This window comes from Marmota marmota, unplaced genomic scaffold, assembly GCF_001458135.2.
Source record: "Marmota marmota marmota unplaced genomic scaffold, marMar, whole genome shotgun sequence".
In the NCBI taxonomy this organism is placed as follows: Eukaryota; Metazoa; Chordata; class Mammalia; order Rodentia; family Sciuridae; genus Marmota; species Marmota marmota.
The window spans coordinates 7,652,062-7,669,761 of record NW_026000206.1 but is presented as its reverse complement, the minus strand read 5'-3'; the positions used below and the strand labels follow the sequence as shown (position 1 = coordinate 7,669,761).

The 17,700-nt window shown below is 36.7% G+C and overlaps 1 protein-coding gene across 4 annotated transcripts in view; it reads right to left on the bottom strand.

Moving 5' to 3' along the window:
- The window catches only part of Fank1 (fibronectin type III and ankyrin repeat domains 1), a 63,114-nt gene extending 48,560 nt beyond the window's left edge, over positions 1-14,554 (bottom strand). The window contains exon 1 of one of the 4 annotated variants that reach the window (XM_015498394.2): positions 12,369-14,554. Coding sequence is in view for 3 of the 4 variants with exons in the window: in XM_015498391.2 (XP_015353877.2) it covers positions 1,625-1,793 (169 nt within the window). In the remaining variant the exon portion in view is untranslated. Of the gene's footprint in view, positions 1-1,624; positions 2,205-12,368 lie in introns of those variants that run through there. The other 3 variants (XM_015498391.2, XM_048791370.1, XM_015498389.2) reach the window with 3 other exon arrangements.
- Between the last annotated feature and the right edge of the window lie 3,146 nt (positions 14,555-17,700).

Sequence of the window (17,700 nt, the reverse complement as noted above, 5' to 3'; positions counted from 1 at the left end):
ATGGTTGAAATGATATGCAGAACCATTTCAAAAAGAATCACAATAGCCCAGAAAATATGTAGAACAATGACATCAAATTAGATAAATAATATGGTAAGAATCAGAATACATCAAATCAGAAAACAGAAACTTGTAAAAAGGAAACATCATTTCTATAGCCTCATTTTAACAAAGGTGTTGACTTTCGAAAGTGGGAGGAGTCTCCTCCTGGCCTGTTACCAAGATTTCTTCACTGCAATATGATGAATATACATTTCTCAACTCCAAAATTGTTATTTCAATGTACCAAAAGTCAAATAGAATATATCAATGAGTTGCTAAAAATGCTTACCAAACAGGTATCATAAAACAAACTTAAACATGAACAAATTGTTATAAGATTTGGCAAGTCTCTTCCAAAATAAAGAATAATTTTCTCAATTTTTTTATAATTAAGTCTTTTATGTTTTTATTAGTGCATTATAGATGTATGTATTATTAGAGTTCATTTTGACATAATCATATATGCATGGAGTATAGTTTACTCCTCTTCAGTCCCCAGGTACTTCCCTCTCCCTTCTCCCCTTCCCTCTGTTCCTACAATTCTGCTTATTTTACTTCTATTTATTTATAGTTCTCTTGTAAAATACCACTTTATAGGTATACATGAAGGTGAAAGTTCATTGTGGTATATTCATACATGGGCAGAGATAATTTGGTTAATTTTGTTCTATTGTTCTTCTCTTTTCCTGTCCCTCCTCCCTCCCATTCAATCCCTTCCTTTGCTCCACTGATCTCCCTTCTATTATCAGAGCATCCCCCTTACACCCTTTCCCCTTACTTTGGTCTAACTTATTACTATAATGAAACAGGCACATCAGTGCTTATAGAGCACAATATCCAATAGCCAAGTCATGGAAGCAGCTCAGATGCCACTCAACAGATGAAGTAAGAAAATGTGGTATATACACACAATGGAGTTTTACTCATAAAGAATGAAATTACGGCTTTTTGGGACTGGCGAACAAGATGCTAAGTGAAATAAGCCAGACTCAGAAAGTCAAGGATTAAATGTTCTCTCTCATGTGTGGGTGTTAGTAAGTCTTTGTAACAAGACACACATTACTGATTTTGGGCGAGTTTTCACACTAGATTAAATGTATTGAGGGCTCCCCAAAATCCGAAATCACAGAACACAAGGAAGCTATGTTTACTCTGATTACATTATTTAAATGAAAGGTACCTTTGCATTAGCTTGAAGGATAGACAAGAGAAAATATACACTATTATTCTTAAAATAGTATAATGAATAGTGGGAGGTCTTAAATTGATAAGTGAAAAGGATTTTTCCTATCAGAGATCAGGATGGGGAAGTATTTGTCTTCTCATAATGAGCAAGACTCCTGGGTTCCATCCCCAGCATTACAAAAAAAATTCAAAAGTAATGCTCTTCAAATAACAGAAGTCTCAGGGAATCATCATATTAATTACTCAATTTGATCTATTTTTACTTAAGTGCCTGGAAAATTATCAAGACAAAAAAAAGTGACACATTTATCCAAAACGGCACATGGAGAATTAATCAAAATAAGGGAAAACGTGAAATTAAGTGAGAAATCAAGTAAGTAAATAACGAACCACGCACCAACTATTACTGCTGCTGCAAATTCCACAATCCAAATTGCTTTGTGTGTTCCATTGCTGTGTGCTACTCTTAGAAACCACCGGCCATACAGAAAAACAAGTTTTAACTTTGTCAAAGTCCATCTGAAATTAAAGCACACATAAGGATAAACCAAACATAGTTTTGGCATTTCTACAGAACAAAGCTTTATCTCTGGATAACATAGCCTGTAATACACACTTATGATCCATCATATAACAATATAACTATCAGAAGAGGTGATGGAGTTTCCAGTGCTCTTCAAAAACATTAGTAAGTACTTAAAATACATTCTGGATGGAGCCCAGCTGGTCAATCACTGGGAAAGCAGCCTTCCTCCTCCCCGAAGTTACTGATTAATTCAGATTCTGCAAGAGCTACACATTCTTTTTGGATTTTCCCCTTATATTAGACATGTTATTTAAACATTCATGTCAACTGGGATTTCCTTCTCAGAATCTAAGGGTCCTGAGATGGTTTGCCCATTGTAAAGTATGGCTCTCTTCTAGAGAATATGCACATGATATTTCAAAGGCTCTATAATATACTTTTTATGACTCAAAAGGAAAACTTGAACACAAACAAGTCTCAAAGTTTGCTCAGTGGGCTGGGGATGTGGCTCAAGCGGTAGCGCGCTCGCCTGGCATGCGTGCGGCCCGGGTTCAAACCTCAGCACCACATACAAACAAAGATGTTGTGTCCGCCAAATACTAAAAAAAAATAAATATTAAAAAAAAAATTCTTAAAGTTTGCTCAGAAAGTTAATAAAGGTTGCACCAAGGGCCCCATATTGTACAACACTATATGAAAGAGTGGATTCATGACTGCAAGGAATTGGGAGGAGAGGTGAGAAATGACTGCTAATAGGAATTGAATCCTTTTGGAGATGAACATGCCCTGAAATTAGATAGTGGTGATGATTGTACAACTTTCTAAATATACAGAAAAGACATGAATTACATTTTTAAGGGGTGAATTTTATGGTATGTCAATTATATTGCAATAATTTAAAAGTTAACAAAGGTAGAATATAGGTCTTTTTGTTTATTTGTTGGTTTGTGCATGCTACTTGGGATTGAACCCAGGGGCTCTACCACAGAGCTATGTTCCCCAGCCTCTTTATTATATTTAGAGACAGGATCTACTAAGTTACCCAGGCTAGTCTCAGACTTGCAATCCTCCAGTCTTTGCCTCCCAAGTCACTGAGACTACAGCTGTGTGCCATTGCACCTGTCTGAATATGTCATTTTAACTGAAATTTGGAAAAACAATTTCAGAGTAGTTTAAATTTTTTTTAAATTTTAAGTTCCTTATTGAGACATATAAAGGGCCTCCATTTATTCATTAAATAACAAAATATATAAAATTATTGGACTACAAAGCAAGCAATTAAAAATGAACAATGAAACTAATAAAAATTATTTTAACATCAAGAAACAAGTGATAAGGAAACTTCTCAGAACTAAAAGCAATAATTAAGAGATAAATTTTAAATAGAATGAATAGGCTCTTGGATTATTTAGTAATTAATGAAAAGTGAATCATGAACACATGGTGAAAATATTAAACTCCTGAATTTTCATGAAACATGGACTTAAAGATGAAATGAAACTCATAACTGTCACTCTGAGGAAGACATCAATGGCAAACCAGTTAACAGAAAGTATCCTCAATTTAATTAGTAATGTGAGGAGAATCCTACATCTGAAATAACCTGTAGATGTGCTGTTCCTGCAGGAAGGTTGCCCCACGAGTTCCATTGGGAGTGCAATCCGGAAAACACCCATCACCAGCCACAGGGAGTTGCAAAGCTGAACCTCTCCCAGACTATCAGAAAGTTCCACCAATGATCTTCTTTCCCCAAGAAAATACCATAAAATTAGTAAATACATAGCCAAACACTGCAGGGGAAAATATAATGGGTATCTCCAAATGTTAATAAAAATATTTGTCTGAATGTTTGAAGTTGGTGATATTTATCGTATTTACCAACTTTTTAATATTTGTATTTATGTGCTCATTTGTAGTCGATATTAACTTTAGTGCCTAATTTTGTTTCAGTGTGTATTCTTTTCCTTAAGTAATTCCCCCCACCCCCCATGACAAATTAAAATTTGCTGAGGCTTTTCAGTCTGGATGGACAAAAGCTTTATAAACTTAACATTTTATAAAAATGCTAGATTTAGGAAGAACTGACGTCTTTCTGAGAATAATTTTTTCTAGTAAATTTTTCTAATTATGCCTTTTCATTCACTTGCTCAAGTCTCCTTTTGTGGCTCTCAGTAAGGCCACTGTTGTGGCCTTGCACAGGTCTCAGGAAACTTCAGAAGTTCCTGAGATGTCTTCCTAGCATTTCACCTGGAACATTCCCTTCCTCTATCTTCTGACTGATTACCAGTTCGTACGTATGAGTTATCTTATTAGTCATTTCACCGTCTCTTCATCATAATCATGCTATTTGGCATTGAAAAATTACATGGAACACATACACAATAATGCAACAATCAAGCATGAGCTATGAATTGATTATTCCCATAATTCTAAAAGTGATCTAACATATATGGATCCTATGTAGTTTTGCTGATACATTTTAAAAATGGACTAAATTTTGTTATTTCCCGAGACTTGCTGTTTCAGTAAGAGTCATTACTGAGATATACCAAGTTGCAAGTAACCAGCTCAATTTTCCACTGCCATACAAGACATGTCCCAAATTTAAGAGGGCTTCTGCTCATGATCTTTCAATTTCATGATGGTGAGAGGGTAATGTACATTCACTGGAAACCATACCTTGGATTTTGATTTGATATTTTCCTGGGCTTGACATATGCTAACTGATACTTTGTCACCCAGCAGGGCAGCTGCAGTGAGCCACAAACCCCAATCAGCCATGCAGTCACAAGGGAAAACAACCGTGCTGTGCTGCTACACTCTGATGTTTGGTAGTTCTGTGTATTAAATGCACTTTCAACTTCCTATGGAGTTATCTGTGTGCATTCCATCATGTGAATTTACAGTAATTTATTCAGCTATTCTCCTGACAATGGTCATGTCGTTACCCCCCGTTTTTTGCTACTACCAACAGGACAGCTGTGAACATTCATGGTCTCCTGGTTCCACACACAAGAGTTTTTTTTTTTTTTTTTTTTTTTTTTTTTTTTTTTGGTCTAGGCTTAGTAGTGAAATCTGTTGGTCTATAAGTACACAAATATTCAGCCTTATGAGATAATGCCAAATTGTTTCTCAAAAAGATTATATTTCTTAATTATTGTCAATCCTGTAAATGAAAAATGGAATCTCATTGTGGCTTAAATTTCTTTACCAAAGAGACTGCTTGTGATATTTATTTACAACATGTTCTCTCTCCTGTGAGATGTCCATTGTCTGCACATTGTTTTTCCACTGAGTTTATTGTTTTTATTCATGGGAGGTCTTCATTTACTCTGGAATCTAATCCTTTGTCAGATATGTTGCAAATGTGGAGTTTCTACAAGGCTGTGGCTCCTATTTCAAAACAAACTAATTGCTGGTGGCACATTAACCTTACTCATTGCTGTTTTAGAGCCTAAAGCTGACTGCTTCCATTTCTTTCCATAGTCTGGTGGTTCTCTTTCAGAAAGGAGTAGGTCTGGGAAAGTATCATCCACTTCCTGTGAGCCCAGCAACTCAGGAGTCATAGCCAGGACCTACCTTTTTGGTAATAGAAGAGAAGGTCCTTCCAAATACCTCATTTTCCACAGTTTTGGAAGCAGAGTTCTATTAATTTTTAACAAGAACATATCACTTAATAATGATTTGTCACTTCTCTTGGATTTTCCAGCTAAATATTCATAATATCTCTAAAAAATAAAAAAAAAAAATCTCTTATTTTATTTCTATTTTTTTTTCTCTTGTCTATTTGAGCTACTACCACCCAAGTACAAAAATAAATAGTGACATCAGGTATTATTTTCCTGACCCTGTCTTTAATGAGAATGATTCCAGGTGTTGATGTCTCAAATCACGATGCTGGCATTTAGAAGAACATATGTAACTGTCATATAAAGGAATCATCTGTATGTTCCTGCTTCATTTAAAAGTGTTTAGAACTGGGAAGGATTTTGACTTTTATCAAATGCCTTTTCACCATTCTTTTGATACTTTGAATTATTAACAGATTTGCTACTAGGGAATTATCAATGACAAATGGTAAATTAGTATCCTTAATGAAAAAAAGATGATCATTAGGTACTGCATGAAAACATTTGAAATGTCCTGAATTCACTTTCCAAATCCCCATTTCATAGATTTCAAACCCACAGAAAGATTCAAAAACAGTGTAAAAATTTAGTCCACGAGCAGTGGTGCACACATGTTATCCAAGCTGATTAGGAGGCTGAGGCAGGAGGATCTCATGTTCAAAGCTAGCTTCAGCAATTAAGCAAGGCCCTAAGCAACTGTCTCAAAATAAAAAATAAAAAATAAATTTAAAAGGAGCTTGGGATGTGGCTCAGTGGTTAAACACCCTGGGTTCAATCCCTGGTACCCATCCCCCAAATCTAAATGTTGCCACACTTGCTTTATGTGTGCATTTTATTTTTCATTGAATCATTTAAATGTAAGTTGCATACATCAGAACACTTCTTTAAACACTTTAGCATTAATCTTTTAAGAAGACGGAGAGTCTCCTACATAAGCCAATCCTACCCACAAAGTTACCTAATAGTCCATATTCAGATTTCCCCCAATTATCGTAATTATGTCCTTGAAGCTAGGTTTTTTTTTTCCTTCCTTGAACTGAAGGTCTAGTGAAGGATTGTGAACTGCATTTAGTCCCTTTATTCTAGAACAGATGTCCATTTTTGTTGTCTCTAATTACATTCATATTTTTAAGAGTACAGGCCAGTTATTTTACAGAATGTGTCACAGCTTGAGTTTGTCTGACTGCATGTTCACAATCAGCTCATATTGAGGATTCTTATGGTAAGGACACAGGTGTACCTCCTGTATACATCAGGTGGCACTTGATGTTGGCATGTTCCAGTATTAGTGATGCTAATTCATCACTTGATTATAGTGATTTTTGCCAGATCTCTCCACAGAAAGGTATGAATCATGTTCCAAATTTGGCCATTGGGAGACCCTCCACACTAGTTTCTGTCCCTTTGCAGCATATCCCTTTAAGCACTTCCTGGCTTTTCTGGCACACTGGATACTCTACAGTCACCTGTACTTTCTATGACCCACTACTGCAGCCATTCAATTCACTACTTCTTTTAGTGGGAAATATATTTAGAAACTAAGATCTGGAAAGTTTGTTCATTCCTACTGGGGAGTCATTTATTATTTCTAGGACTTTCCAGTAGACTATCAGAATTTTCTTTTAAACCCGAGTTCATAGCAATCACTTAAATTCAAGTCCAACATGAAAATATTATTTTTTTCCTCCTTCCACATTTATATATTTCTTCCAAAAGGATAATTCAATAAAGGTAAAAATGTGTTTGACTTAACACCAAAAAAAAAAAAAGACCCAAATAACCCAATTAATAAATTGACAAATTACTAGACACTTCTCAAAAGAGAAAATACAAATAGTCAACAAATATATGAAAAAATGTCATTAGCAATTATGACAATGCAAATCAAAACTACACTGAATGGTAGTCATCAAGAATAAAAAAAATCAATAATACGCTGGAGAGGATGTGGAGAAAAAAAACACTTTTAAACTGTTTGGGGGATTTTAAATTAAAACAACCACTATAAAAATTAGTATGGAGTTTCCTTAAAAGATTAGGAATGGGATCACCATATGACCCAACTATACCACTCTTTAGTCTTAATCCTAAAGAATTAAAGTCATCATGCTATAGCAATACATCTGTACACATGCTTATAATAAGCAGCACAATTCACAAGAGCCAACTGTGGAACCAGCCCAGGTACCCATCAGTGGGTGAATGGATGAAAGAAATGTGATATATATACACACAACAGACTTTTATTCAACCATAAATGAAAATGAAATTATGACAATTGCAGGAGAATGGATGGAACTTGAGAACATTATACTAAGCTAAGGAAGCCAAACTCACAAGGTCAAGGATCTTACATTTCCTCTCATATGTAGAGGCTAGAGAGGAGAAAGGAAAGGAAAGGTGGGAGGAGTAGGGGCAGGATCTCATGAAAATCAAAGGGAGATCAGTAGAATAGAGGAAAGGGACCAGGAAGAAGGAGAGAGGAAAAGGAGGAATATTGGGGAATGATATTGGCCAAATTATATTGTTATATCATGTGCATTATGTACAACTATAGTGCACCAATCAAAACTGTGGAAAAATAAAATGTGTTTAAAAGTTAAATGAATTGTTGTTCTGTGTGATTTTTTAATGATCTGGCAAAAACAGGTACTCTTATTTACACTTATATTTTTAGGGTTTTTTCCCAAACTTTTAAATTTTATGTTTTAAATATGTAAAATATTACACGGCTTAACTTCATATTGTGCTTTTACAGGTACCTTTTAGTTTCACTGTCTTAACTTTCTCTTCAACCTTATTCCTGTTCACCTCATGTTGTGTTTTGTATCATTAGTCTTTGATTTATATTCTTTTGCTTATTTTTGTGAAGTAGTATATACATGTACACAAAAGGTGTCACTACACTTTTACTTCTTGCTTTTCTGCTTCATATATCATAGCAAAACAGTTCACAACAGCTCAGGGATTGTCTTTATTTTTTTTTTTTCATTTTAATATAGTTGCATGGTCACCACTGTGAACATACTATAGTTTATTGAACCAGAATCCTACTTATGGGAAGGACCTAAAATCGTAGGGTGCATACATGAAAATCAAAATTGATAGAGGTCTTTCCAAATCTGATGATAATTATAAAAATTTACTTAATATCCAAACCAAAATGTGTAGCAGATCCTGTTCTAAGCTGTCAATAATATAAATCAAATTGCAATGAAAATTGAAACTACAAGATACCATTAAACAGTCACTGGAAAGACTAAAAGTAAAAGAACGGAAAATATCAAGTGTCAGTGAAGATGTGGAGGGAATCAGATTCTCATGCACTGCAGGGGAATGCCCTTTAGCAGTATCTGATAGTCATATGCAAAATTGCATAATCCAACAATTCCACTCTTAGGTATATATTCAACAGAAATATGTATGCTCATCAAAAAGACATGAACTAGAATACTCATAATAGTAGTATCTATACTTTCCAAAACCTGGAAACTACCCAGATGTCAGTTAACAGTAGAGCAGGCAAATAAATGGTGGTCTATTCACACAATGAGATGGCAATGAGGGGAAGAATCTTCCTCTCTGTACAACAATATAGATGAATCTTAATGTTAACTTGGGGAAAACAAGCCAGATTCAAACAAGCACCTGGTCTATGGCTTCTCTTGTACAAAGTTCAAAAGCAGGAGCAACCAACCTGTGCTCTCAGGAGTCAGGGTGCGGTTATTCTGGTAGAAGTGGAGATGGAATCTGGAAGGGAACTCACTGGTTGCTCTGGAGGTGTGGCAAAGTTCTCCTCACTCTGGCTTTGGAGAACTTCAGGCAGGTTTACTTTGAGAAAATTCAGCAAGCCATACACTTACAATATGGACATTTTTCTGTGTATGGTTTACTTCAATTAAAAGTATGTTCAAATTTCACTTATGTAATAAAGAAAAAAAAGGTACTGATAAATACCTGAAAACAGATTAAAGGACTATAATGGAAGCCAAGATGACTAATTTAGATTAAAAAATACCAAATTTAAATTGTAAGCTCAAATTTATAGCCTTGTAAAGTCTGGTGCCCAAGGTTTAAAACTAATATGCATCTTGCATCCTATTCTCATGCTCTGTACATGTAACCTCCTGATGCTTTAAGGAGGTTCCCCATTTCCCTCTAGTTTGAAAACCTGCAGCCAAGCACACCACTACCTGCAGACAGTCTGATGCATGCAGAGCAGGTAAAGTAGGCAAGCCTGCCTCCTGCTGGGCCTCATTAGCTTGGAAAAAAATGCAGATATTATATAACATAGCAAGAAAATTATGTAAGAAGTCTAACAGTTTTAGACTAAGGAAAAAAGTTTAATAACTATATTAATAGAAAAACTAAATTATCTTTCTATTCTGGCCACAGAAGTTATTGCAAAATTGTTATATAAGGGCTGGGGATGTAGCTTAGTGGTAGAGTATCTGTCTAGCATGTGTGAGGCCCCCAGTTGGATTCCCAGCACCAAAAAGAAAAAAAAAAAATTGTTATATAAAAGGTGATATGACATGCAGCCAAAATAGTAGGAAAGTTATGAAAATATTTCTGGTGATCAGTTAGCAAATATTATTTTTCTGGTATTTGTGATATTTGTCATTTATAGTTTAACTGGTTGTTCTTTTCATGATTTTAAATAAATACATACCTTTATAATCAATTTTGTGTTTACAATTTAGATTTTTTTTTTCCTCAAGGACAATTCTTAAGGAATTGTTTCAGAACCACAAAGCATTGATTATCCCTGAATGGGATTTATTTCACAGCAAGACTTCAATTTCTCACCATGGCAAATGAGAGATAGCAGGTCTGTGATTTATGTTCCACCCAGCAACTAAGAACCGAAGCTAATTTGGGAAGTCATCTCATGTGCTTTCGTCTACATCAAAGGACATCGGACTGGGGCTAAGCTATGGGGCACAGCAGTGAGCAAACAGACAGGGCCCCCACCTTCCCGAAAACCACACTTCAGGAGACAGACACACGGAGCTGATAATCCCTTTACAAACTAGGATCAATGCAGCAACAGAGGGTTATGGACCGCCAGAGTGAACAAGGGAATGGATCCCAGGGAAGAGACTTCCCCGGCCCTCTACCGGAGTGGGACACCTCTGGCGAAACAAGCAGCGGGGGGAGAGGAATTCTGCCCAAGCCCCCATAGATGGGTCCAGGGATGCAGACAGCACAGCCTCCACCAGGCCAGGCTGCAGCACCTAGGGTCCTGGCCTCTCGCTCGCTCTGCAGGCCCAGGGCAACAGGCCTGCCAGGCAGCGCCACTAAGGGGCAACTGCAGCAGGAGCCTACGGTCGCCCAGCGTAGGCGGCTGAGCGGCGCGGGTTTTGCACAGAGCTTAAGCCCCGCTAAATGAACCGATGGCTCTCATCATGCACTCCTCCCCGCACCCCGCAGTGGGCTTCCGCCTTGGTTCTGGGACCAGACTTTCTTCCTTCGGGACAGAAATTCTAACTACAGCTCATTCCCGGGAAATCGACACCTCGAAGCCTTCTCTGCTTGCACAACATCGCCACCTACTGCCCGCAGGGAGTCCCCCGCAGCCCCGTCTGTCCCAGTCCTACCCAGCCTTCCCAGGTAGATGCTGGGAGGTATTTACATGTGGCAAACTGTAAGAAAAGGTAAGTAATCAAAAGCAAAATAACTTTCAATTATGAAAATAGTTCTCCTACTGCGTTATCAGAGCCACTTCAGTGAAGAAATTAACAGTTTAATTCTAAAACCTTAAATACAAGCACAATTTTAACTCTTTTTTCAACTGTACTGCCTTATAATGAAGTTATTTAACTCATTCCTCCACTACCTTATAAACACCTTAAGAGCAAGGACTTACTCTTCTTATTCCTAGAATCAAACAAAATGTAGACAAATCAAACAAAGCAACCACAGAAAGGGCCAGAAACACGTCTATGTATGTATGGTGTGTGGTTTATAATGAAGGTGACATAGTAAAGATGGTCACTTCAATAAACAGTGTCAAGTCAACCAGTTAGTGATATGAAAAAAAATACTCCTCTATATCATGCATAAAAAACAATCCCAGATAAATTATAGACTATATGTGGAAAGATTCCTAAAATGCATCATAGGATATCTTCATAACCTTAGGTTAGGCAAAAAGTGGTCACAAAGAACACCAAAAACATTATTTATAAAGGAAAATATTGTTCTGGTTGTGGTAGTGTACACCTGTAATTCCAGAGGCGGAGGCAGGAAGATCACAAGTTGAAGGCCAGCCTCAGCAACTCAGTGAAACCCTGTCACAAAAATCAAAAAAAAGATCTAGGGATGGAGCTCAGTGATAGAACACCCCAGGTTCAATCCAGAGTACCACATACACATACAAAAGAATACACTTAAAGGAAAAGACTGATAAAATAGACTATATTAAAATTATTTTTATTCCAAAACAGAAACCTTAAGGAGAGTGGAAAAAAAAAAATCAAACCACCAGGAAGAAGAAAATATAATCAAAGAACTTTAATCTAAAATATATTTAAGAATTCCTACAAATCAATTAAAAAAAAAAAAAAGACAAACCACCCAATAGGAAAGTTACCCAAGAAACTTGAATAGGCATTTCCCAAAAGAATATGACCAAATGGCCAATATTAAATATATGAAAAGATGCTTGGCCTAATTAGGCAAAGAAATTCAAATTACAAACACTAGAAGATAGTACTACACACCCTCCAGAATGCCTAAATCAAAATTTAAAATTCTTAAAAAGCTGACATAATATGATTATGTAAATATTGGTAAGGATGGAAAACATTCATAGCTGCTAGTGAACGTGTTGATGTGCCCACTCTGGTAAATTTTTAGCAGTATCTTAGAGTCAAACATACATAAACCCTGTGGAGCACTTCCACTCCCCAGTATATATCCAATAAAATACACACAATTGCACCAAAAGTTAAGTACAAGAAAGTCCATAGCAGATGACTTACGATAGACCCACAGGTCTCCCTAGCAGGAAGGACAACATACAGTGGGACAAAGTACACAGCAGTGGATGAGCCAGCCACTGCTCTGTCAACACCATGGGCATGTCTCACAGCCTAATGTCAGGAAAGAAGCCAGACCCAGGAAAGCAAGATTCTGTTGCTAAAGGGCAAAGGTCGTCTGAGAAGCCCTGGTAGGCAATACCTTTGGGCAGAAGCAAGCATGGCAACTGGGAAACATAGCCAGGCTTCTGGGTTGCAGTCAATGTTCACTTATTGTTTTTAATTATGAAAATTGAGTTGTATTTTAATAATCTGTACACTTAATATCTTACACATAATAAAAAGTTTTAAAGTGTAAGAATGAAATAAAGGCAGTTTAATATGCACAAAAATTAAGAGAACTTACTCAGCAGACCACACTAAATAAGAATTCCAGGCAGGAATAGAATGATCCCAAGTGGAAGGTATGAGATACAAGAAATGAAAAGCAGAAAACAATAAAATGAACATGTGGATGTGCTGGTCAGTTTTTTGTCACTATGACAAAATACCTCAAGACCCATATGAAGGAGGGAAAAGCCTGTTTGACTTACAGTTTAGGTTTCAGTCCACAGTCTCTTGGCCCCATGCTTTGGGCTTGTGGCAAAGCAGAACACCATGGTGGTGAGTGTGCAGCAGAGTGAAATCCCTTACCTCCTGGCCTGGAAGCTGCCAGAAAGAGGAAGGAACCAGAAACCAGATATAGTCCCCAAGGGCACACCCTGAGGACTCATCCTCTTCAACTAGGTCCCACCTCCTACAGTTTCTAACACCTCCCAATAGTCCATTCAGATATGAATCTATCAATGGCTTAATCCATTGATGAGGTTAGAGCCAAACACTTCCCAAAAGCCCTACCTCTGAATATTGCTGCACTGGGGCCAAGACTTTAGCACATGACTTAAGGGAGTACTCCAAATCCAAGCCATGATTGTAGATAAAGTAAAAACTAAATATATAAATAATAGAAGTAATATCCCATGAGATAAAATGAAAGTCTGTCAAAACACTTGATGGGGCTGGGTTGTGCCTCAGTGGTAGAGTGCTTGCCTGGCATGTGTGAAGCACTGGGTTCGACTCTCAGCACCACGTGTAAATACATAAAGGTCCATTGACAAATTTATTATTTATATTATATATAAATAAAATTTTTAAACAACTGGATAGACCTTAAGAGATTTCTGCTGACTGAACAAAAGTCAATCTCTAAGTGCTGAATTCTGTATCATTTCATTTGTATGTGTTCTCGAAGTGACAGAATTATAGAGATAAAGAGTAAATTAACAGTTTCCAGGAGTGAAGGAGAGAAGGAGAGAAAAATTGCAGGTGAGAAAAGGTATCAGGAGGGATCCTTCGAATAGAATTGTGGGCGTCTTGGTGGTGGTGGTATATCTGTGTAACCACATGTCATAAATGAGCGCAGAGAGGACGGCGAAATCTGAGTAGTTGGTGAGTGTATGAATGTCAGTGTCCTGGTATGACCTATGCTATCCTTACACAATTGGACTTTGGGAGAAACTGAGCAGAGGATATCTGGAATCTTACCTAAAATTGTTACATAATTTTATTATTTTGGTACTAAGGATCGAACCCCTGGGTGCTTTACCAGTGAAATATATCCCTAGTACTTTTTGTTTATTTTGAGACAGTGTCTTTCCAAGTTGCCCAGACTGGCTTACAAACTTGTCATCATCCAACCTCAACCTCCCAAGTCACTGGAATTACAAGCATGTACCACTCTGCCCAGATTCTTTATATTACTTCCTGCAATTTTATGTGAATCTACAATTTTGTCAAAATAAAAAGTTTAAAATAAATTTAAAATAGACTACAAAAGCATAATTCGAGAGGAATTAATTGTAAAGTTCTTATATCACCCAGAAAATAATAAACTAAATTTACACTCTCATAGCTTAAGTATGCATGTTGAAATTAGGAGGACACTAACAAAGACTTCCAAATGACTAGAGAAGAAAACCTAAAAGAAGACAAAACATGTGAAAACAAGTAGGAGAAACAGAAAGCACAAAACAAGGTGATACAAACACATATGCACATACATTTGCACCCATCAGTCATACAACCATACATACAGTGTTCCAGTATGTCAGGATACATAATAAATGCAAATGGACTAAGTAACCCAGTTTAAATTATTAAATGATCTAAATCCAATTACATGTTGTTTATGAGTTATATTTGAAATGTAAGGATACAGAATTGTTTAAAGTGAAAGATGTGAAAAAAATATATATATATATATTGAATTCAGTGCAGAGTCTTACCAAAGTTACCATAGCAATATTAATCAGACATAAAATTGAAAGTAATCCTAAATGGAGGGAAACATTTTGATAATAGTCCAAATCACAAAGATATTTTTTGATATAATATGCATGCAAATACAGCTTCCAAAAGCAAAGGATGACAAAAATATAAGACAGACAAATCCACAAATATTTCATTTACATATTTCTCAATAAACAAAGTATAAAGATGATTAAGAAGGATGAATACAGTAACAAAATTTGAAAAAAAAGACTCAATTGGACATAAAAAGAACACAAGATCCCTTAATAATTGCAGATCATACTTCAAGAAAATGTGAAACAATTTCAAAAATTAACCACATACTTGAGTGTTTAAGCAAGTAACAAATTTCAAAGATGTGAAATAATAGATTGCAAATTCTGATAAAAACACAATGAAGAATGGGAAATGAAATGCTAATTAGAAAGACTATGTGTTTAGAAATTGAGAAATATCATCCTAAATAGCCTACAGCTCAAGATAAAATTAGAAAAATTTCACTATAATAATCATCAATTCCTAAAGTGTAATTGCCTAATCTTACACAATTATACCCAAGGACCAAGAAACAAATCACAATGTGCTCTACAGTAGACCTTCTACCTCCAGGAGTGGAATCTAGAATAAATCTTCAAAATGTGTAATACCTTCATGGAGAAAATCGTGCAATTTTGAAATATACCAAAGATGATGTAATAAAAGGGGGAGATAAGAGAATCTCATGAATCAGAAGATTCAACATTGTAAAGTTCTCCCCAAAATGACCTGTGTAATCCCAATAGATATCCCAACCAGTTTTATGAAACCCAATAATCATTTCTAAACTTATGCAAAATAACCAAGACCAAGGAAGAAGAAGCAGGGAAGTTGATATATTTGCTGAATAATGAATAATTAGAAGGTCAGCAAAATTAGTATGTGCCACTAAGCCAGAATTTCTAAAGCACCACAGAAGAACAATGGGAAGCATCTATAAGCACTGTTTCAAGATAAACACAAATGTTTAAAAAATGTACTAGAAACTGATTTTTAAATAGATCTAGGACCTCTTTAAAAAGAAAGAAAAGAAAAAGAGGTCGTAATCAAAAGGTCTCACCTAATTTCATGAAGCGTTCATCTACTAAAGATTCAGGTTAATTTGCAAAACCAATCATGGGTGCAACTGATATGTCACCGCTGAGACAGCAGGATCTCAGGGCTCTTCCCAGCTCAACAGGCACAGTGGGAGAGCCCAACCTCTGACATATTCTCTATTTATGATCATTGTTTTTTTTAACAATTTGTCGGCCCTACTCATAAATCACAGAGAAGCAGAAGTATTTATGTGGCCTTCTGCCAAAAACAACCTTTCCAGAGTATTTGCAGTTATTACTAGGATTATGCCAGGAGACAGACTAGTACAAGTTTTCTAAACAAGGAAAACATTTACAGCAATAAAGAAAAAGCTTCCCCAAGTTTCCTACTTAATAAATCTAGTGAACTGTGCTGAGCAACATAAATTCACCTGGACACTGAGGGACAGCTGGAAGGAAGCATTTAATCCAAAGTCTCATCTACCTCACGAAACTAAACTAACTGTCCTTATAGTTCTGGAAGACCCAATGACCACAGAAGAGAAGATTTAGTCTATATCAGAAGTCCAGCCAAAACAAAAAGCACAATGTACAGGCCAAACAATTGCTAATTTCTTAGCATAGTATATCATGTTTCTTCACTGTAGCCTAAAATTACATTTGTGTGACAATGCCCCTCAGCAAGGGGACAAAATAGACGCAGCAGGTTAAAGCACCCAAGAGGAGAGAGAGAGTGCAAAAGACAGAAGGGATGTCCCATGCCCAGGTTTTATTCCTATATTATTATACACGATTCTCAGTGTCCTTTGAACTAAGGAACTAATATTGATTATAATATTAGCAAAATCTATAGTCTACTCATTTAAAAAATCACAATAAAAATTTCAGAATTTCCAGAATCATTACAGTCAGAAACAAGGAATCAAGACTGTACTCTCCCAAGAGAATGAATACAATTATCAAAGTAAAATCACCTAGCTTTGGAGTTGGTTAAAAATCAGTCAGAAACAAACCTCAAACATAAAATAATCAAATTCAGGGGGAAAAAAGAATCACCTGAAGGTATCATGATCGGATAGGTTTACACATCTTTGATCCAATTCAAATTCTTTGTATCCCACAAAAATCCAGTCCTTTCTAAAAGTCACAGTTGGTGTTTGACAATGGGACAGCAGCAACCCCCCTAACTAGCTTGAAGGCTAGCAGGTCTTGACGTCCATGTAGTTTAAAGACGAAAAATCCTCCCCATCCCTCTATGCTGGGAGCCATTAGCCAAGTAGGTATGACAATTTCCTTGCCAGCGTACCCCATGTTGCAGTGACATTGAATGTAGGTGACCTTGCTCAAGGACCAAGGCGGATTAGGGCGTTCCCAGTTTAGGTTCCAGGTTTAAGGTTTAAGATTATTCCTGCTGGGAATAGGGCGTATCCTGCTGCCTGAGTTCCCCTTGAGTTCTCACGGGATTCAGAGTATATTTTGGGAGACAGAAGCCCAGTGGAGGTGGATTTGGGCAGAGAATGTGGATTTCCCCAGAACGTGTTTGTATACGGCTGGTGTGAGTTCGGGAATAAAGAGTTGCTGTTTGAATCTACAAGCTGTGTGGTGGCTCGTGATTGTGTGCCCAGCCAGACTGCGGCATTTGGCGTCCCGTGCGGGGAACTTCTGAAGCTTAAAGGTAAGTGAAATTTCTCACCCCTGAGGAAGAGCGAAAGAATGGGTGACCAATTCAAAAAACAATGTGTTATTGTTTTGATTTATTTTGTTTTTATTTCAAGTTGCCTGTTCCTAGAACTTTCTCAGGCAAACTGGGGAAAATGGTTGACTCAAGGTTTGAAGTTGTTCGCCTCCGAGCAAGAGAAATTGTTAGAGGAAAGAGGCACCCCAGTAAGACCAAGAACAATTAGGACATATGT